This window comes from Anopheles maculipalpis, chromosome 2RL (assembly GCF_943734695.1).
Source record: "Anopheles maculipalpis chromosome 2RL, idAnoMacuDA_375_x, whole genome shotgun sequence".
Classification (NCBI taxonomy): Eukaryota; Metazoa; Arthropoda; class Insecta; order Diptera; family Culicidae; genus Anopheles; species Anopheles maculipalpis.
This window is the reverse complement of record NC_064871.1, coordinates 8,674,390-8,695,153: the sequence shown is the minus strand read 5'-3', so window position 1 is coordinate 8,695,153 and position 20,764 is coordinate 8,674,390. Positions and strand designations below refer to the sequence as shown.

General features: G+C 45.7%; 6 protein-coding genes across 7 annotated transcripts in view; 2 read left to right on the top strand and 4 right to left on the bottom strand.

Annotated features, from left to right (window-relative positions):
• LOC126559409 (iron-sulfur cluster assembly 1 homolog, mitochondrial) overlaps window positions 1-20,764 on the top strand; it is a 347,746-nt gene that overhangs the window by 6,857 nt on the left and 320,125 nt on the right. The gene's annotated exons all lie outside the window — the stretch shown is intronic.
• On the bottom strand, window positions 2,979-5,148 carry LOC126558427 (probable isocitrate dehydrogenase [NAD] subunit alpha, mitochondrial). Of its 2 annotated transcripts, XM_050214443.1 has the most exons (4): window positions 5,027-5,138; window positions 4,518-4,658; window positions 3,960-4,124; window positions 2,979-3,858 (listed from the first exon to the last, which is right to left on the bottom strand). In XM_050214443.1, exons 1-4 carry the CDS (start codon window positions 5,051-5,053, stop codon window positions 2,986-2,988), a joined length of 1,206 nt encoding a protein of 401 aa, XP_050070400.1. In that variant the 5' UTR covers window positions 5,054-5,138; the 3' UTR covers window positions 2,979-2,985. The 2 variants fall into 2 exon arrangements, with proteins under 2 accessions (XP_050070400.1, XP_050070399.1); XM_050214442.1 differs by lacking the exon at window positions 4,518-4,658 and having other exon boundaries at window positions 5,027-5,148.
• Window positions 5,876-6,897, bottom strand: LOC126560064 (uncharacterized). Its single transcript, XM_050216226.1, has 3 exons — window positions 6,789-6,897; window positions 6,383-6,724; window positions 5,876-6,312 (listed from the first exon to the last, which is right to left on the bottom strand). The coding sequence occupies exons 1-3, from the start codon at window positions 6,895-6,897 to the stop codon at window positions 5,876-5,878; spliced, it is 888 nt and encodes a 295-aa protein (XP_050072183.1).
• On the top strand, window positions 7,399-8,079 carry LOC126560063 (uncharacterized). Its single transcript, XM_050216225.1, has 2 exons — window positions 7,399-7,437; window positions 7,515-8,079. Exons 1-2 carry the CDS (start codon window positions 7,399-7,401, stop codon window positions 8,076-8,078), a joined length of 603 nt encoding a protein of 200 aa, XP_050072182.1. The 3' UTR covers window position 8,079.
• Window positions 8,242-8,849, bottom strand: LOC126560062 (uncharacterized). Its single transcript, XM_050216224.1, has 2 exons — window positions 8,820-8,849; window positions 8,242-8,742 (listed from the first exon to the last, which is right to left on the bottom strand). The coding sequence occupies exons 1-2, from the start codon at window positions 8,847-8,849 to the stop codon at window positions 8,242-8,244; spliced, it is 531 nt and encodes a 176-aa protein (XP_050072181.1).
• On the bottom strand, window positions 10,176-10,997 carry LOC126560061 (larval cuticle protein A3A). The gene is made up of 3 exons (XM_050216223.1): window positions 10,974-10,997; window positions 10,429-10,863; window positions 10,176-10,342 (listed from the first exon to the last, which is right to left on the bottom strand). Exons 1-3 carry the CDS (start codon window positions 10,995-10,997, stop codon window positions 10,184-10,186), a joined length of 618 nt encoding a protein of 205 aa, XP_050072180.1. The 3' UTR covers window positions 10,176-10,183.

Sequence of the window (20,764 nt, the reverse complement as noted above, 5' to 3'; positions counted from 1 at the left end):
GATGCGCCCTATATATTAGCCGGCAGTTCTTAGCAGTATGTGTACCGGGGAAGTTAGAGAAGTGAATTGAGCATAATTTTTCGCATAGTGTTTCTCGTATATTTGCATATTGTGTAGGAGCAGTGTTTGCTGCCTCTGGTCTTTAGGTAAACGTCAAGGATAAACTGTCTGTGAACTCTCTGGTATTCATTTTACAAGGTAGTCTAGTCGGAAAAATGGATTTATTTCGGTCCTTTTGCTGTATTTCCTCTTCAATATTTTCTGTCCCCGGATAGTGGCGCTGGTGCCTCCCCCTTAGTGTTGGTTTGGTGCTTCCCTTTTAACTCTCCCCCTAAAAGCTTACACACCACATACATCCCAAGCTGAAGGTAGCACAAAGTTTAAACAAAAAGACAAATCCTTCTCGCGTGCGCGTCAAACATTTCTTTAATAGTTCGCTCTCTACTCCCCCTTGATGAGTTCCGTTTGGCGTAGTTTAATGATTATAAGAAAACATTAATAAACAATCCAGGGATAGTTCTAGAAGACACGAAAAGAAAAAAAAAACGCTAAATCAAACCAGAAGTATAACTTTAAGGTAGAGAGCGCGACCCGCGTACATAATTAATAATCGAGCGTAGCAGCAATGTAGAGTGTAGCGATGCAGCAGGAGCACAGCAGGAGAAGAAAAAAAAAACGGGAAGCAGGACAAATCTCATTCGCATAATAATATTTGAAACCAAAAATCTATTTTATACATAAAAGTTTTTTGCTAACACACACTTAAGGAAAAAAACTGTTTAAAAAAACACTTTCCTGGAAGAGGGAAGCTGATGGTGGTGTGTGCGCGGGTTGTTTGAGTGCAAGCATGACGATCAGCGCTTTCTTTTTATAAATGATTTTTGATTAAATGATTTATAATGATTGGCCAGGAAAGTTAATTTAGAAAGCTAAAATGTTAACAAGCGCATATTTACAGAACTTTAACCATCTCTACTACAGCAAGTCAAAGGTTCCATTCGGACAGATTGAGTCTAGCTTTCGCACCGGTATGCTAGTGGAATTACAGTGCTCTAAACGTAAGTTCAGAAACCTTTCAGTCAAGCAAGATCACTATTCAGTTGTGGCCTCTATATTGATGGGATACCCATCAAATCGGTCATATCACCGATCCCTGCAAGATATACTCCGCAACATCAATTATCAGGGCGGATAGTGCTGTGAGCCGTGTGTCAAGATAATCAAATAACAGTTGACAGTCACCACCATGGGCTGAGCTAACGAAAAGGAAAGGTTTCCGCAGTAGTACAATGCGGTAACTACATGTTACTGAGACAGGGACATTTGCTTTCAAGTAAAGAATTCTGAGTCCTGAGGACGTAGAAAATCGCCCTTTTTCGATGTCCGGATTTGCGTTTGGAGCACTGTGAACTTAATTTGGTAGTTGTGCGAATGCAACCTTCTGAGTTGTGGAAGCTACTACGTAGTAGTAGTTAAGACTAAGTTCCTGCACCCCACTAAAGTTCCATATGTTTGGTGTTTTTTGTAAGTGTATAAGTTTCTTTTGATACTAAAGTTTTTAAGCATCATTTTATTATTCCCGCTTCAGGTGATCAATTAAGAGGAAAAGAAAAAAAATCGCGAACTTTTACCATGATAAATTGTTCGATTATTAGGTGTTATGAAGGGATCAGTCTTGGGCCAAATTGAGCGTGTGCCTGCTTAACTGTTCTTCTTCTTCAAACGGACGCATTTTAATATGAATCGAAAGCAAATATATACACACTACCCCTTTGTCCCCTTCCCCGAAACACAAACACATAAAAATATATATATGATTATTTAGAACCAACTATATAAACACGCTACCGGATAATAAAGGAAAAACTACAAAATCGGATAAAGTAACAGTTGCTCAGCTAGTTAAGCTATTTTCTTCCAGTCACGATTAGGTTAACTAGAGATTGTTTGTTTGAATCAACTAATTCTGAAACAATTTTATTTCCATTTTTGATGAAATCGATGTTTTTTTTTCTCAGAACGTACATTCACATCCCGTCCGACAGTGTGGCGCGCGTGTGTTTGCTGCTCTCTGTCTTTCCTTTCGTTTGAATTTTCTTTTTAACTAACATGGCGTTCTAGCAGTTCCTTTCTGAAGGAGGACACCTCATAGCATTCAATTCGTTCGCAGTTGTTGTGGGAGGCGGCGTGCGGGAAGGGATCGGTGTCGCCGCCATTACACAATCCATATCATCTACCATAAGTGACTAATTAACAGGGAGGTAAAACAAAACAGGAACAGAAAAATACTTCAACTCGCTCCAACTTCACTCATACACACATACGACGCAGTATCCCGCTCTTTAGTATCTTTTCCCCCACAAACACACATGTGCATATGCTTATTATTGTCTGTAGTAGGCGCATAACGGAAAAAAGGAAACTAAGCAAGCGTGGTGGTTTGGTGTGACATGGCGCGCACGTTGGTTGGTTGTTTCCTGCTTTGTCCAGTTTTGAGGCGGGCTCGGATGTCGTTTCTATGCTTCGATACTTTGTCGGTCTTTGGACGTGGTGGTGGTTTTTTACTGTTTTTTGTTACGCATCCTAATACTGGTTCCCATCTGAAGAAGCCAATGCCGTTATACGGAAAGACACGTACACGCTGTGCGTCGGGGGACCGATGGCGCTCTGGTCTGTGTGTCCATGTTTGCGTCGGCTAGTGAATGTTTGTAGGATTTTGTTTTGCATTTTAAAATTACAAATAAATAGTTCGCTAGTTACTGCTCTCTGTTTTCCTTCTCGCACTCTCTTTCTGTCCTTTTGCTTAGTAATTCACTAGAAACAGCCACTATTCTCGCTCTTTCTCTCACTCCTTCTCTCTCGGTTGCATTCTTATGGCGTTTGAAGGGTCCTTGGTAGGATATTTGTGGGATGGGGAGGTTATTTTGTCGCCGTTGTCCTGCACGTACCGAAATGCCCCCATCCACGCTTCCGGTCCAACCCCTCTTACTTAATTCGGTCACAGATGGCGTTGGTGTACTCGGAGCATTTGGCCTTACCGCCCAGATCACCGGTTAACCATTTCGCTTCCTTAATCGTCTCGAAGCACGCGTTCTGGATCTTGTCCGCGTGCTGGTTCAACTCCATATGTCGCAGCATCATTACCGCCGACAGAAGCAGGGCAGTGGGATTGGCCAGATCCTTACCGGCAATGTCCGGTGCGGTACCGTGCACAGACTCAAATAGTGCACCGTTCAGACCCATATTTCCGGACGGTGTAAGACCGAGTCCACCGACCAGCCCAGCACACATATCGGACAGAATGTCACCATACAGGTTGGGCATTACCAGCACATCGTACTTCCTCGGGTCCTGGACCATGTTCAGACAGACCGTATCGAGATATCGCTCCTCGAACTTAATCTCCGGATACTTCTGGGCCATATCACGGCAACAGCGCAGGAACAAACCGTCCGACATACGCATAATGTTAGCCTTGTGTACTACCGTCACCTTCTTGCGGTTATTATCTTTGGCATACTTGAACGCGTACTCGGCCACACGGTTCGAGGCTTCCTCCGTGATGAGCTTAATACTCTGCACCACACCGTCCACGATTTCGTGCTCAATGCCCGAGTACTCGCCCTCGGTGTTCTCGCGAATCGTCACCACGTCCACGTTGTCGTACAGCGTCTTGTAACCTTCGAGACTGCGACACGGACGCACGTTCGCGTACAGATTGAACTCTTTGCGGAGGGCCAGGTTAAGCGACCGATGTCCCTTACCGACCGGTGTCATCAGTGGACCCTTCAGGCCAACCTTGTTACGGTTCACCGAATCGATAGCACCCTGCGGAATGCCAAACTTGCCATCTGGATTCTGGTGTCGTGGAGCAAAGATAGAAAGAAAGAGAAAGAAAAAAAAACATTAATGACCACGCTCACTTGATAAGATACTTGTACGCTGACCCAATTACTTACCCGCACCGGTGTAACGTCGACCGTTTCCCACTCGATCGGTACATTCGCGACGGAGAAGATCTTCTGCACGGCGGCAGAAATTTCGGGTCCAATACCATCACCCGGAATCAGTGTCACTTTGCGCGAGCCGGATGCAAACGTACGGGCACCGAACGGAGCGACCGTCTGGCCAACAGAGCGAACGGATCAAATGAAACGAGAAGGAAAAAAAAAGACAAAACATAAGAAAATTGTCAACGTTTAAGAAGTTCTCCGTTACGTAACGCGGGTGAGGTGGCTCGAGGCGGATAAAAATGCTTTTAAGATGGCTTAGTTGGACTGATTATCACTACCACTATCACTACAACCACTACTAATAGCACACTATTCTAGTGGGCCCTCACATTTCACTGGATAAAGAGTTCCCGAATTCTGAGTCTGATCCTTCTGAATAAAAAACGGGTCGGAAATATTCGACCCGGGGATGAAAAAGCAAAGGTAAGGAAGGTGCGTGTACGTGTTTCCCCAACCCATCACCCTTCCCAGTAGTAGTAAAAGCAGTGGCATAAGATTATTTACTTGAACAATCGGTTCGTTGCGCTTAGTGTTTGCCGTGGATGATGCAGTGAAGGAGGAGGAGGAGGTTATGTAAATCTTGACCCAATTGTCCTTCAGTTGGGCGGAAAATTTTGCCAGCAGCGTTCCATATTCGCCATCCAACTAAAAACAAAAGCCAAGTAGGACAAGATTTGTGTGGGTAGTGAGAAAAATGGGTGTTAAATTCCGGATTTGCCCGCCGGAACATCTCGTTTTGTCATTGTACATAGGCAGGAAGGGTTGTGTTGGGGATTCTTTGCGCAACTCTTTTCTTCGACTGCCCCCGGGGGAGCGGGGTAAGGGCACTGCACACACACTGTGTTTTCCACACGCGCGGGTTGGTGGGTGGGTGGGAAGGTTTTCCACACCACGAAGGCGACCGGCATGAACCAGCGGGAATAAAACTTCCTCCTCCCCCACCCCCACCGGTATGAAGGATAGTGGGATTGTTTCACACTCGACTACAGTACAGTCACATGGGTTTTCCTTACAATTTTCTTTATCAATCGTGCCGCCATGCTTCGTTTCACTGTGAACCAACTGCGTGCTTTAACCAACGGACAACAGACGACAAAACACACACGGCCGTAGTAGAGCAGCGGATCTGTTGAGAAGGGTTCTTCTTTTTCCTACTACCACTGCTAGCTGTCTCGCTTTCGCTGCTGCGGTGTGTTAGGCGCCAGCTGTCAGCTGTACGGTGTGTTTAAGGTAGTAGGTTGAGAACTACCTTTTGCATCGAGTGCCCGTTTGCGTTTTATTCGTTTTAATTACAAATTATAATATTACATGTATTGTATAACACTCAGTAATTATGGGAAACATTGAAAGTATTTTAAACCCAATAATATTGTACAATATTCTTCGCTGATGATGCAAAACGAGGGCTCTTGCGTCTAGATCTTGTGTGAAGAGTCCGCTCACTATAGTGAGAAGAGACATGTTGTCAATGAGAGAGCTCACAGATAACCGGAGAACGCTCACTTGCAGGACAGACCTAGAGGATATCCGGACAATCCCTCCGCAAGCAGACCTGACTATCCAGTTATGGGAAAACTAAGTAAAGTAAGCAAGAAATGTTAGACCAAAAGCGGCGGATCAATCCCTTTAGAAGCCCTTAGGCGAAATGGATGTTGGGGTACCTATCATTCGAATGGAAAGGGCTGTTAGAGGGGGGTCACACGCCTTTGTCTCATCATCACCGGAGCACCCCGTCCTCTCGACGAGGCTCTTACTATCAAAACTAACCAAAAAGGGTCTATGTAGCATTTGCATCGACATCCAGCAACAATGAAGTAATGCCGTAAATCGTTTATTGCTTCCTTCGAATCGCCCACCACTCCTCACGTTTTTCTGCGCGATCCTTGCTGACCTTGCGTTTGCATACGTGGGGAAGATCCGGATCGCTGGCCGAGTGCTTGCAGCAGGAAATTGAACACCGCCATGCTTGCTTGCTGGTCCAGCTCAGTGCCACGATTTTGCTGATTGTTTCGCCGCGGTTTTGTTGCCTTCTGATAGTTAAAGCCATTGTACGTGTTATCGTATTCAGCTTGCTGTCCACGTCCACGATAGATGGGACGTTGCTGTACTGGTGTGAACGATTGTTTCGGCATCCAGTTGTACATCCCGTACCAACCCTGGAGTGGAGATTGTGCCCGGGGCCAGTAATTGTTGCGCCCACCAACGTTCCCGCTGGCTCGATTTTTTACACGTGAATCCATCCCATACATGCCGGTGTAGATGTTCAGCACTATAGCTGGTGGAGGGTTGTTGGATTTTGCTAACAAACAACACAAAAATCAATCTATTAATATCTTACTGATCGGGATGAGTAGCTTGAATGCACTCACGCTTTCTGGTAGTCTTGTAAATAATGTTGGTGAATTTTGTTGGACGAGTTCCATTTAATCGCGTCGGTTTAACATCATTTCGACGCACATCATTCGAAAGGTTTACGTTTTCACCCTCAACTGCAGTAGTAGTAGACCAGTCCGTTTGCATCGCAGTGCCGTTCTGAGAAGTTACAGCGGAAATCATGGTAATGTTTGGATTTTCGGTGTTTCCATCCAAATCCATCGACACGGTAGATGCCTCCGTAACAACTTGCTCTTCCAACGCTATAGGCACTATAGTCACAGTCGTCTGCTCGTCTGGTGTTGAAGAAACGTTTTCCGTCATGGAAGTTTTATTTACTACACGAGTAAGGAAAGAAGTAAAGAAGATAATAATAGTCGAGGATGGAATACTAAATCTTACCTTCCTCGTAGTAGTACTCGTACTCGTCGGTATCAGCCATCACGGAATGAGAACCGAATGTAACTGACATTAGCAAACATGCTAAGTAAACTCTCCATATCTTGTCCATTTCGAATGAATAACACGAAACAAAATTTGTTCCATTGGTTGTTGTGCCTTTTTAAAGGTTAGGTCACGCTGATTAGTACAGCTTAAGTAGGTCTATTATAAAACGATTACACAGGCAAAGTGCGTTTCGCTTGGATTATATCCAAATTTTTATATGTATGAAACTTTATTCTATTTTTCGTAGACGGAAATTCGATTAACTTGCATTAAATCACCCACTCGCGTAGTGTGCCGAGTCTTGCTGAGATTAAAAATATAGTTTAAGTAATTAAGCGTGACAAAACATAAGATAGAACGGCTAAACGGTGGGGATTTTTAAGCACAGTCCTCTTTCACACCGTTGAAGGTTAATGGAGGTCTAATTTGATAATGCTCACTAGCCGAATTGGATTGATTTGACTTTAAACAGATTAACAAATCCGTTGAGCGTTCTAGTAGATACGATCTCTTCTTGCCACCGTGTTGTCCAATTTATAGCTGTTTGTTCAGCGTAGTGAGGAGCATGTTTTCTGTGCCTGTTACCGTGCTGCTAGTATTGCTGGTAATGTATGGACGGTGTGTCAAAGTCATGTTAAAAAAATACTATTAATTCCCACCCACAACTCACCTTCTGCCCAGGTCACATTGGAAGGAGATGCATTTATACCCATCATTAACCTGTACCGGGACACGGGTATGGCATGTCGCTGGTACAATATGCCACCATACGCGAATGCCATCGCGACCCAACCCACAAACGGTGGCAATGGGAACTACCTAACCGGGCTTGCCACCATGCTTAACCGTATGTATCCCGACTCGATCACCGGTTCGTCCCAAACCCGTCCGCGTGTTGTGGTGCGTGTCGAGGAGACGGCCACCGTTAGGAATAGGAGGGGCGTTGCAGTACCGGCCGGCAGTCCATCCGGCGGTAATGGAAACCGTGAGTTAGATTACTACTACGAAACAGATCCGCAGTACAATTACGAGGAGGACGGTTATGCCTACGATGATTACAGTGATCCTGACGAATATGCGGACACTGTTACGTATTATGACATGCCTTCGGCGAACGTACGGGGAACCGGTAACGTCTTTCAGACGTGGTACGGGACGGGCATCAATGCGCCGTCGGCGACCGGCAGCAGTAACGCGTGCAATGTATGCGCAACTTCAGCGTTGCTCAACTTCCTAATGGGTTAATAAAGAGGACACGGTATCATGTGTGTTGTTGCATTCACAAACGATCACTGGGCTATGAGCTTTGGAGACATCCGGGACATTCGAATAAACTCTTGTACAGCTTTTAGTGGGAGAAACATCATTTATTTCATGTATATCATGTAATCATGTAAAGCAAGGGATATCAGTTCCACCAGTTCCACCAGTAGTCAACACGTTGCGGTCTTGTTTGGCCTCCTCCTCCGTTTGCTCTTATCGAGCGCGCACCTGATAGGATATTGCGATAATACGGAGGTAGCCCATTCATCTGCAGTGATCCTGTTCGATAGCGACGTCTAACTGCCGAACGAACTACATATCCTTGATCGTCCAGGAAATAGTAACGCACTACTCTGTTCGCTTGATTTGGCCTAGTTTGACGAGCCGTTGGTGTCGGTGGAAACACTTGAGGTCTTCTCGATCTTGCAATCCGCCTGGTAGTGGTAGTGGTGGTAGGGATCGTAGTAGTTTCCACCGTTTCTACATAGCTGTAGTCCGGATAATGTGGTTGTACGGCGGGCTGTTCTGGGTTAGGTGCAGGGTTGGTATCGTAATTTGGAATGGGATACGCTTCCGGATAATTTTTGGGCGGCTCATCCTCCGGATAGTTGGGATATTCATTCTGTCCGCAGGACACGTTTAAAAACTGTATGGAAGGAAAGCAATACAACGGAGAACTGTACGAAACCCCCTTTTGACTTGTTAGTAAAGAGATGGATTTACCGTGAGAAGTAGCAGGAATCGAAACAACATTACGAATGGTTACGATAGAACTAAACATCGCTTCCTGAATGCTAACCTCTGGGTACCGTCTGGAACCCATTGTACATGGTATGATCTCACATTAACACGTCGTCAATGGTGATCCAAATGTCTTTTTAAGTACACTTTGTTTTGACAATTTATAAGAGACGACCTTCAGATCCCCGAACTATGGAACACGACGCAGTAGCAGGGATTCCCTGGGCAGATGGTACGGCTGTCGACGGCCACTATAAACGGGGTGCAAGGTGAGCGTATCGAGCATGCTGTCGGAATTATTGTTGGAAGCGCGGGTTTTGACATTCAGGGCCAGACGGAAGGACATCAGCGGCAGTATGCGAGGCGTAAACCCCATTGAAACGCGTCGTCAAAGACGAAATATGTGCAAAATAATGGATGCTCTGACCGTGATACAGCCCGACTAGAAAGCAGAGTATGAATTGAAGGCGACGATCTCGAGATGGTAGAGGAGTTCTACTGCCTTGTTACGATCATAACTTCCGACAATAATGTCGGCTGCGATATTTGAACACGCATTGTTCGTGGAAATCGTGTCCATTATAGGCTCGACAGACTCCTTCGATCCAGAGGACTCCAATGACATACGAAATAGGGAACACTGACACGATCGGTCCTCTACGGGTACGGGTCATGGACTATACTGACAGAGGGCGCCATTTTTGAACGGTGGATACTAAGAACTATTTTTGGTGGTGTGTGCGAGCAGGGTGTGTGGCGAAGAAAGAATGAACCACCCAGCTAGCTGAGCTGTTTGGTGGTGCAGACATCCTGACGGAAAGCGGAAAGGATACGATGGCTGGGGCCCGTGATGAGGATGCCCCGGACTCATGCCCCACCAGGGAAGCTCTCGTCAGCGACCCATTGGCTGTATCAAATGGAGTGAACCTGTCGGAGATTTGATACAGCCCTAGACCGAGTTTCCCGCAAAAGGATTGGAGAACTGGCCATGTGAGCCAGACTGCTCAACCCTAAGTAGGCCACGAAGAAGTCCTTCAGATCAGGTCTTCAATCAGAGTTCCTATAAAATAATATTTCTAATTGTGTTGTTTACGTCATTTTTTAGCAAACAATTCAGCTGACATCATCGTGGCGTTGCTGTGGCGCACCTCTTTCAAAACTAGTTCCATCATTTCCTACATAGATTCTGTGCTCGAAGCCGCCTTTGATCGATTGTTTACAGTTGATCGATTTATTGATGAATCATCACATTTACATTTGCATTTTATTTATCGTTTCGGCGTAAAACGCCACGGCAAGAATGTCACTGGCACAGAATAGCTTCCAGTGTGTGGCGCGCACCCTGATCACTCCTCATATTTCACCGAGGTAGCTTCAAAGGCCAACCGTTGCGCTTCCTGTTCCGCTCCGATTCGTGCATGCTCTTGGGCAATCTTCTCGTACAGTGTAAAATGGCGATCTTTTGCTTTCGCCACCGCAACCGTGTCCTTGGGCAGCTTTGGTTCCTGTAAAAAAAAACGGCACATCGAAAGGGAAAGGATGTAGTTTACGAGCCGATGCCTAAAAAGCGGTAACCGGTTAGTGACCGTACCACCGTCAATCCGCTGTGTGCGTCGGCATGCTCTTGCGCAATTTTGTTGTACAGGGCGTAATGTTTCTGTTGCGCCAGTGCGACAGCTTCCGTCTGTTGGGGTGTTTTTGGCAGATGGCTCAGCACTGGATAGAATCCACTAGAATCGGCCGTATACTCGACGGTGCGGACTTGATTGCGTGGATCGATGTACGAGAAAGAACCGCGCACAACGCCACTCCCATCGGATACCTCACTGTGGGTACGGTCGACGTGTCCTGGTGCACGTCCGGCAGAGTACGTGAACGCATACGGTTTCGGTGGAGGTGGAAGCGTTGTCAGCTTTTCCTCGTACTCTTCCACAACCACGATCTGAGGCTGCACGGCCCGAACTCTCACATCACGGCGAGCAGCATGGCAGAAATCTCCCGTCAGTACTGCCACTAGCACTAGCAACTAAAGACACAAAAAAATGAACGAGTTTAACACAACCACAAACACACTCACACGGTCACACATACACACATTTCCTATGCAAAAACTTGGATCATTTCCTTCAAACTTACCACGGTGGATGACAATCGGAACATGTTTGCAAAGTGAACAGAAACAACTTCCACACCGTTTCACTTGGCAGGTGTCTAGTGCACAGGGCCAAGGATAGGACAGACGGACACAAGTGCAAGCGTTGCGTTGCGTCTCGGAACTGATTGGGGCGCACCTTTCCAAAGGCCTTCGTAGCGTCTTGCACGGTTTGAAACGTTAAAAGCTTCGGTTCGGTTCTCTTTCCACCTGGTTTCGGCATGCAAACACGCGCGATCGTTTGAGTTTTGTGAAATAGGCAAATCTTTGACGGTGGGGAGAGAGGTAAGAGGTGTTTGTCCGCTTGCATAAGTCCCACCGTGTGTCGGGTTGGATGAATTCGGTTGAACAACTGCGTGAAGTGTGAGGGGTTCATTGCTTGTTGCGAATCTTAGAGAGAGCTTTCGTGGGAGCTTTTAGAAACAGCTCGAGAAAGCGAGATGTACACAGTGTAGCGAGCTACTAATAGTGATTCGAGCAATATTATTGAGGGAAACGATTTTTGAATAGTCCTTAAGTCATCAGGGTTAAGTCTTTTATTAGCCATACTTCTTCTTATTAGCTTTAAGACCAGTTAGGTCATGCCATCTTATAGCTTATGAGACGAGTCAGTCCGCACTAAGGGAGAACGGTCCGGTTGGGAGTTGAGGTTAAAGACTAAAATTACTTAACTAAGTTATTAGCCTTCTAAAATTTCCGAAAGATCCGTCACTGAACAAAAAATAAAAGCATTAAAAAATTATTAAAATACGCTGAATACTTCTCAAAATTTTGGGATGCGACTTGTGGGTAATAATCATGAAATAATCATGAAATATGTACCATCATTGATTTCGATTTCTTGTCACATGACAAGCCCTCATACGCAAGTTAACAAGAAACGAAATTGATAACAATTCTCAAAATCTCCTTAGTTGAATCATCTTTCTGTAATTGAAAAGCTTTCAAAAGTTAGTGCTGCTCTTAAGCAGCGCCAAAGCAGCATTAAAGTTGCAATGCTACACAATTTTAAGCCCGAGACAGCACGACCAACTAGCCATATCTAGCTGGGAGCAGCAAAAGCATCGTAAACCTGTTTCTCCTTCCTTCTCCGGTGGAATGTGTCAGCGTCGAAAGCGGCACCCGAAGCAACCGAAGGGAGGGTCATAAATACATGTCTTAAGATGCGATCACGCATACTACACGGGCTCTCCTGCCCTCGGCAGTCGCTTGAAATAAGAAAGAGCGCGCGAGAGAAGACGGGCTATTGAGAAAGAGCGATCGTGTAAGGTCAGCAACAACTGTGCGCAACTTCAAATGCATACGATCAAATCGTACGCCAGAGAAGGAGATAGAGAGAGAGAGAGAGAAGGTGTTAGGTTTCACTCCGATTCAGGTTCTGCCCGGGCCTGGGAGAGTTTGGAGGGAAAATGGCAGGCCATCGAGGCCGTTCCCAAGATATGTTACCGCCAACCGTCAGCAATGACCGAGCCCGAGACACCAGACTCCCAACGAACGTCGACCAGCGTGGTAGTGTGTCGTGTAGTTGCGATCGTTCGAGCAGAATTCACCAGCAGTTCATCCCCTGTTGAGGGTTGGTTTTTTTTTCTGCTGGCAGTTCACAAGTGAAGGGAAAAACAGTTTTAAAGAGCAAACCCCGTGTCAGCCTTCTAGCAGAAGAGTGAAGCAATTGGCCAAACAGAAAGTGTGTGTGTGGTTGAGGTGGATCAACCTCAAAACATAAAGTGCATTCGGTGCTGCATACCCGGGTACGGGTGAAAGAGTGTATCCGCATGTGTATGTGTGTTAGTGTGGTGCAAGAATTACGGTGAATGTGCATCGGAATTGCATTGCGAAACCGCCATCAGCCTTGCCATAGCGGGATTCTTGTCTAAGAAAGAGAGTGAGAAAGAGGGTGTTTACTTCTTGTTTGCCAGTGTGTGCGCACCGTTGTGTGTTTATGCGGTGCATATTTGCATAGTGCAGAATTTTGGTGTCGTATGTTGCGCCAAGTGCATCGTGTGGACTAGTCTGCTGCACGGTACTAGTGGTGCACTCTATTCCGGTTTTGAGCCTCCTTCCCTTAGCAACGGCAAGGTGTTGCATTGAAGAATTGTGCAACTGCCCACCCACCCACAGCTGAAGAAGTTGTTGCGCGTGTCGCTTAATTCTGGCCCTGTGTGGGTGTGTGTATGTGTGTACGTGTTTGTGTTGATTGTATATTTTGTATTTGTTTCACGAGTTGTTATTATTTTGCTGTTCTGCGTTCCAGTTGTGTGCCTTAAGTCGTGTGTAATTCGTGCCAAGAAGCGAACGAAGGTTAGAATTTACAGCCCATGCAAAGCAGCACAGCGTGTGTGTTTTTGTGTTTGTGTGTAGCTGTTAACAGCCCACTCCCACCTTACTACTAAACACACAATCACAAACAAATCCAACCACACATAGCCACCGTTTCTAACCCGTGTGCCCGCAAGCGCCATTTGCTTTGACATTCTCCTTGGTGCCGTGACTAGGATTCTGTGGTCGCGATCGGAATTTTAAGCTTTCCAGCGCGGTGGAAGCTTTCACAGCCGACATCGTTCGTGAACGGGCAAAGAATTTTAAGCAGCTTCTAGCCAAGAAGGTAAGATCATTCAGCCGATCCAGCAGGCATTTTTCCGGTTCCAACAGTGACTGACCCTTGGTGGCCAGTGCCGTCTTGCTTGTCCGTAACTGTAAAGCGTTTTGTTGTATAGCGTAGTCACCCCCCCATAGAAAGACCCAGTTTTGTGTCCACCATCGACACCAACCGCTGCTATTATTGCATGAACCCCCGGCCCATTTTCGAAACCGGCCGTTTGCTTTCTCCAAGCTCATAGAGGGAAGCCAACGGCGGCGGCGGCGGCGGCGGGAGATTTTTCGGATAGGGAAATCGGGCGTCCCTGGGGAGTTCACCCTTTTGTCTCCACTGGCGGCCTTTGCTTTGGAAAAGAGAGAAGAGGAATCAAAAGAAGGAAAAAAAACCATTACTTTTTATGTAGCTTTGTGTGTATGTGTGTGTTTGTGACTGCGATTACGAGTCAACCAACCTCTGAATAAGGGTAAATCGTTAGATTGCTCTTTAATTGATCTTACACAATTCTTCCTGTCCCTGGGCTGTCTTTCTCTATCCCTCCACCCAGGCACATTCTTTTCTTGGTTTGCTTTTCAGCTTGTGCCAGCAACCCGATTCTTTTCATCTTCCTTTTCTTTCCATGATGATGAAGAGACTCGTCGTCGTGATGTCAGCCGTTAGGGGGTCCCCGTTGGTCGTAATTCGACCAACACCACAACCCCTTCGGCCCCTGGAATGCGACGTTCTGTGGCGGCGAGCGACCGTACGAATGACTTCAACGAGCGATTAAGCGAGGAAAGAAAACCCGGAAACCCGGAACTTTGGTTGGCATCAGCACGACCGGGTGGATAGAGATGAGAATGATGAGTGCAAGAATTAAGCACCCTCGCAGGCCTCGGTTGGTCGCTGTGGCGCTTGATCGTTTTGATCGATGTGCTCGCCCAACGGGGATGGGGATGTTCGTCAATGGAATGTGGTACGGAAGCAAAAGAGTGAGAGAAAAACGGGGCTACAGCAGGTACAACAAAAATCAATTACCTTAAGCCTAGAACATGTGTTCATTTGGGCCCGCAAGTTATGTAACACCGGGCAGCGAATCGAACCGGGAAACGGACTCGGAATCAATACGGATTATTAGCATGGTTGTTTGTTGTGTTGCTTTTTTATGTTGCTGTAAGTTTTTTTGTTGTTACATATTAACACGCAAAAAAACGCGTAAACGCGTGCATTTCCATTTTTCCTCACCCACACATACACACACACCCACACACACAGCTGATAGAATCGGCAAGCCCCGAATCGTGCGCTGATTTGATTTATGGCGTAATTGTACGTAAAGCGTTTCGTTTCAAGGCAAAAGCTCGTTGCCCCGAGCCGCGTGAATGTACATATGTATTGTGTTCTTTTTTTTTGGTTCGGTTGCTGCATGCTCGTCAGCACGACAAATCGCGGATCCAACAACAACCGCCTTATGACATCAACACGCGTCACGCGATGTTTGAAGCGCCCAGTAAGTAGAAGTTTTCGTTAAACAAACCGTTCGGGGCCTTTGGGTGGTTCTTAGCAAAACACACGGCAAACACACACCGCCCAGGCTCATTGCTGGTTACAAACGGTTCAGCTTAACTTTTTCTGGCCACGGGTGGATTAGCTAAGCGCATCGTACCCGTGTGTTTGTTGCCAATTAAGTCGAATCAACTCAACCGACGAAGACGAAGAAAGAACGAAAGTTTATAAATCATTCATAAGTTGCTTCACCATCATTTTCTGCTGTTGCTGATGTTTTGCTTCCACACCCTTGGCTCAGTTCCCTGAAGTTGGAGAAGTTTTGGCAAGCGTCGAACATGCGCTAGCTTTGGGGCGAGTTCATTAAAGAAGAATAGAACCTTTTTTTTCTGTCTAACCATCCATCTGTAAGAAAGGGTATTTTCTTATTGTTGCCGTTGTGTTTTGCCGCCTGTCCATCAAAGGTTCTGCCCTGGGTTTTGAATAAGACCAGATGAGTTCATTTTTATTACCGCACAACTGCGCCATCATTAGCGAGCGTGAGGAAATTAATGTGTGGAAAAAAGAGATGAAGAAGCAACGTAGAATAAAACGATCATCGACATAGATCTTGCCTGTCGTAACTGTTATATGTGCCAGAACGGGTGAAGAAGTTCAATTCTTTTCTTGAATCCTGTTTTGCCTGTCATACTGGAGAGTGCGTGTTCTTTTATTTTTTTGGTGGAGTTTGAATCCCACACAAAAGGCCTATAACTACGCAAATCGCAACGGTATTTGAATTATGAACTCCCGGCCCGAAAAATATAAAATAAAAAGCCTACCAAGGGAAACGCGAAGGTGCTAATAAGGGCAATAAAACGTATTTTGCGCACTTGCCAGTTACTAGAAGCTTTGGTTCACTGTAGCGGGAAAGAAACGATTCTTCAAACGAATAAACAAGCTCTCGGTTTTCGCACACAGTAGAAGCAGATGTTTGCTTGTTTGCTGGGAACAGCGATCTTCTCGAAAGAAAAAACACATGCTGAAAGAACACATGTTTGGTTTAGTGTTTGATTGCTTACACTTCCGAAAATAAAAATGGCTAACAACGCACCACCGGAGAAGCTTCTTTCTTTAAAGCAAATACACTCACACAAACGGAAATCGAGGTCGCCAAGAAAAAGTTTTGATGCTCGTCATCACAAAAAAGGCACAGCGGTGGGGTTCATCCACAGCACTGCGGGAAAGCTATTTAGCGCAAATAATTGTCACTTTTGGGGTGCAACGGTGACGATTGACGGCCAATTTCAATCCTCCCCGATGTGTCCCATTCCCCCTCGATGTGCTTTTTGTTGTGGGCCCGATTTCGCAGCCTATTGATCATGGGCACATTTTAGCGTGAAAGTGTGAACAAGAAATTCGGCGACAGATTTCTCTGCGATATCTGAGAATAATAGAAATGATTTCCCTCCCGGATGAAATTGAACCAAATTCCAAAATGAGTAATATCCGGCTGTACCCTAAGTGTCATAAATCACATTCAATCTGCGACTTGTTTGGAGCGAAAAAACTCTTCTTCCGGCAATGATGGCAATATAAGAGCGGTACTTCGGTCGCTCTAGTTTTCTAATCACATTTTCCCGGCGAACGGAGACAGTGTCAAAGCAGAAACCGCACCTAATGGCGCCCGTGCACGGCACCCATTTTTTTCCGGTTGGCCTCAATTCGATCGAGCGATCGCAACGCAAATCCGATCCGTTCGAGTGTGCAAAATCTCATCTCGCACGTCGCGAAAACTGTCCCAGCTGGGAGTGGTAGCACAATTATGCTACAATGTCCCAGCTTTATCATATATTTCAGAGAAAAAATCGAAAGACTTGTGCGGGCGCAAGTGACGAACCCTTTACTCGTACAACATAAAATCACCTGCGCACGTTGTATTAGAGATAGGGAAAAAATAATTTACAATTAACTATCGTACCCCGCCCTCCAACCTCCATGCTCCTAGTCAACTCCCCTCACCTGACATCCATCTCAAAAAAGGGAATGAAGATGAAAATGGTCCGGATTTTTTCCACGCCCAAAAACCATGGCACTTTGAAAAGGCATTCTCTCCAATCGGGATTTACCTAATTTTGCTGTCTTCTTTCACAGATGATAAAATAAAAATTAACCCATTACACTGTGCTTGCGACTCACCGTTCCATTCACCCTCTAGGTTCATCCTCTAAGGAAGATAGTTTCATAGTCTTTTTCTTTCTCCCTCTCGTTCGCTCGGTCCGATTAAGAGCGTGCCAATAAAAGCGACATCACATCACCTCGTTACGGAGGTCGGAATCTAGCTTTTGTTGAGTTGGAAATGGTTTTTTCCTCCTCCCTACGCCCTCCGGAGGTTCATCTCCGCCACATTGTGGGAAATGGGTGGGAAAATGGGCTTAACAATACTACATCACATGTACACACGGCACTGCGGTAGATAAGGTGTTGTAAAGAGGGTTTTTTGTCTTGCTTCTTCTCTTACTTTGTTCGCTACTTCTGGGTTTTAGTACAGTAGTTCCATGTTTTCCTTTGCGCTTTTACTACTATTCCTGCTACAGCTAGTAGCGGCTGGTACCTGGTACCAGGTGAATGTGATTTTCTTTTACCACTCCTTAGGTCACACTTTCTGTACGGTGTTTTAGCTGTTAACGACTTTGCACACGATGATGTACACACACACGCGTTTACCAATTGAAGGAAGTTTTGTGTGTTTTACGTTTTTCCTACTGTTCCTTCTGTTTTTGCAACCAGCAGAAGAAGATTGCGCTATTATTGCTTTACGGTCAGCTGGGTAGCTACAAGAAGCAGCCTGGGAAAGGGGCTGTAGAGGCGCGCCAGAGGTTCATTCATTTATGGTCTATATGGGTTGAACATGTTTCCAGCACCGAGCACATAACGATTCCGCTTGACCGAACGACCGTCGACTACGGGTTCCCGGTGTGGTTGTCATCCATGCGAGCACTCTTCGCGATTCCTCGTACCATTTCCAAACTTCGATTACTTTTACTCGTATCGTTTCTCTTTTTGTTGTTGTTGATGTTTCACTTTCAATACAATCTTTTACGTATTCCGTATCATTTTTCCATTTGTTTGCTTTTCTTTCCTTTTTTTCTACTTTGCAGTTCTGCACACCACCACCACGGTGGTATGTTTTTGGGTTTGTTGTACGTTTGCTTTTCTCTTTCGCTATTGGAGTAAGTTTCCGCAAAGCGTTTGTTTGGCAAAGTTTTTTTCCCGGTCCGGACTGTAGCGACTACCGAAGATGGTGCAGTGCGCCAACTCACGTTTGCTTTCTTTCCACCTCCTGGTCCAAGTTTCCATACCGGGATGAAAAACGAAGAACGTCCGTGTGTTTCCTATTTTTTTACTCTCGAAATGTCTAAATGTCCAATGGGAAGGAAGGAAGTGATCCGGGTGCTCAGTTAGTTTGATTGAACTCCAACTCGTTGGTGCTATTGACAGGGTGCACAAAATAAAAGAAGGAAGGCTTGTACATTTTTATAAATCCGCACAAAACCCGAGCTTGTGGGGCTGTCTGTCCACTTTCTTTGCAAACTTGTTCCTGGCTGGCGCACAACACAAAAGGCTGTGCTGAACGTAGCGAAGCCGAGCAAAGAAGCACAAAACGCGCTCAATGCGGAAACTGGAAGTACTGGTTCGACAACTACAACTTGTCCGAACGGCTCTCGACAGGTAGATCGACACGATGGGCCACGGTTTTCTGTTGCGTTTTTTATTCGCGAAACATTTTCATCCTGCGTGTGTGTGTTTTTTTCGCGCAAAGCGAAGGTTCAGTTTCTACACCACAAAGGTCCCCGCTTTGTACGGAAAACGTTGCCGGACCGAAAGCACCCAAATTGTCTGCCGGTGGACACCTTCACGCCCTTTTTTCTTTCTTTGCGGGCGGGCGGTGTGCGCACCCGAGGTCGACATAATTTGTAATTAGTCATCACGGACCGGGTTGAACCTTGTTCGAAAGTGTACGATCGATGTGGTTGATTTGCTTGAGCTTGATACTCTCTTGAGGGTTTTTTTTGCTGTACTTGCTGTTACCTGTTAGTACACGGATAATAAGGAAAATAAAAAACAAAGATCACGTGATTATAGTGCAGGGTTTACCGGATCAATATACAAGTGTCCACATGGCTTCATGTTTGCTTTCTCTTTTTGATAGCGTCTTCCCATCTTTTGTCTCGAACTCCTTTTAAGCAACATATATTCTGAAATATTCCATGCAAATGCCTGAAACAACTAGCAACTTGGTCTATTTTATTAAAACAATTTTAAGCCTTTTCTTATCTGCAACCCATTTCTACTCATGATGGATATGGAAAGAAATATCTGTAAAGATTCTGTAAAGAGTTTCCTTTCCAGGTGCTCATTTTCATGGAGGTTCCTTTCACAATATTCTGGATCCTCAAGATACCCCTGGCTCCCATGACCAATCAGCTACTTATATGAAGATCGATCTCAGTCGAGGCAACATGAGGGTTTGGGGCCTCAAGCATCTGTTTAGTTTGCTTATAGTATGATCCAAGTCTGACACCAATCACATAACCCTCTTGTCACTCCGACAGTCTGATTTCAATACCAAAGTAATCAATGGGATGGGATGCTGCTGTACATTACTGACCATTTCCGATCCGATTCATTCATTTCAAGTTAAATAACTAATATATGAGCCAATGGCCAAGACCTCTTGAAAGGTTGTAGAGCTAAAAGTAGAAGAACTCTAGACTCTGCTCAAGAAGAAATTTCATGAAGAACTGAACAGACTTCAGAACATAACAAGTTCATGTTAGAAAAAAGTCTTCAATCAAAGTAAAATAGTGTTGCCACAATGATGTGATTATTGAGTCCGGTTGTCGTCAGACTATTGTGCATCTCAGGCCTCGCAATATCCGGTAAACCCTGCAACAAAGATGAGGCTTTTCAAGTTTTGAATTATAAATTTATTATATGTTTTTGTTGTGTGTTTCTTTTCACGTCTGACGCATTGCTGTTGTTGCTGATTTTATCTGCCTCTTTCACCTTCCTGTTTTTCTCGCAACTTTGCGTTAATGTGCTTAACGCGCGCGCGCCCCGTACCTCCGCGGCTAGTTGGAATAATTTTCGCCCCGAAAAGGTCACGGTTGACGGTGAAGAAAAACGGCCCATTAACGGTCGTCGCTAGGAAGCGAAGAAGAGAAGAGATGGCGAATTAAATATGCATACGGATCGACATTGGGACACCGTGCTGCAGACTGGTGCGGTTGCGCTGCGACATTCATTCGCTCGGAATTCCAATGTCACAATGATAATGATTGTGTGCTTGATGGTCTCCATCTTTCACCCCGTCTCTGCGCGGTCGACCGAAGAAACGACGACATTCAGTTGCAATGTGACATTCAGCGTCCAGCGGCAGGCACTGCTGGATACCGGCAGCAGCGCAAACGAAAACATTGGAAGCGATAGTGGTAGGACGGTTGGTTTCTCGCAGGTTCCGGTCAATAAAACACTCGATCACTCGATCACTCGAACAGTCAGGTCGAGCCGCGGGAGTGAGAGTCGATGAAAGTTTGGAATCGTTGCGTTTCTTTGCGGATATATCGCTGCGGAAGAAAGACCAAATGGGCGGACGCTTCTGCCTGCCTGGGCCTTCCGTTCCCGATTACCCCTTTGGTGGGACTTTCTCCTGTC

Excerpts from the sequence above, each read along its gene's own strand:
- LOC126560063 (XM_050216225.1), top strand. The coding sequence starts at position 7,399 with ATGTTTTCTGTGCCTGTTACCGTGCTGCTAGTATTGCTG. Across the intron at positions 7,438-7,514 it reads CCGTGCTGCTAGTATTGCTG|GTCACATTGGAAGGAGATGC; the intron begins GTAATGTATGGA and ends CCTTCTGCCCAG.
- LOC126558427 (XM_050214443.1), bottom strand. The coding sequence starts at position 5,053 with ATGGCGGCACGATTGATAAAGAAAATT. Across the intron at positions 4,659-5,026 it reads CACGATTGATAAAGAAAATT|TTGGATGGCGAATATGGAAC; the intron begins GTAAGGAAAACC and ends TTTTGTTTTTAG. Across the intron at positions 4,125-4,517 it reads GCAACGAACCGATTGTTCAA|ACGGTCGCTCCGTTCGGTGC; the intron begins GTAAATAATCTT and ends TCTGTTGGCCAG.
- LOC126560061 (XM_050216223.1), bottom strand. The coding sequence starts at position 10,997 with ATGTTCCGATTGTCATCCACCGTG. Across the intron at positions 10,864-10,973 it reads TCCGATTGTCATCCACCGTG|TTGCTAGTGCTAGTGGCAGT; the intron begins GTAAGTTTGAAG and ends TTGTGTCTTTAG. Across the intron at positions 10,343-10,428 it reads CACACAGCGGATTGACGGTG|GAACCAAAGCTGCCCAAGGA; the intron begins GTACGGTCACTA and ends TTTTTTTTACAG.
- LOC126560064 (XM_050216226.1), bottom strand. The coding sequence starts at position 6,897 with ATGGACAAGATATGGAGAGTTTACTTAGCATGTTTGCTAATGTCAGTT. Across the intron at positions 6,725-6,788 it reads CGAGTACTACTACGAGGAAG|TAAATAAAACTTCCATGACG; the intron begins GTAAGATTTAGT and ends TTACTCGTGTAG. Across the intron at positions 6,313-6,382 it reads TTACAAGACTACCAGAAAGC|CAAAATCCAACAACCCTCCA; the intron begins GTGAGTGCATTC and ends GTTGTTTGTTAG.
- LOC126560062 (XM_050216224.1), bottom strand. The coding sequence starts at position 8,849 with ATGTTGTTTCGATTCCTGCTACTTCTCACG. Across the intron at positions 8,743-8,819 it reads GATTCCTGCTACTTCTCACG|TTTTTAAACGTGTCCTGCGG; the intron begins GTAAATCCATCT and ends CCTTCCATACAG.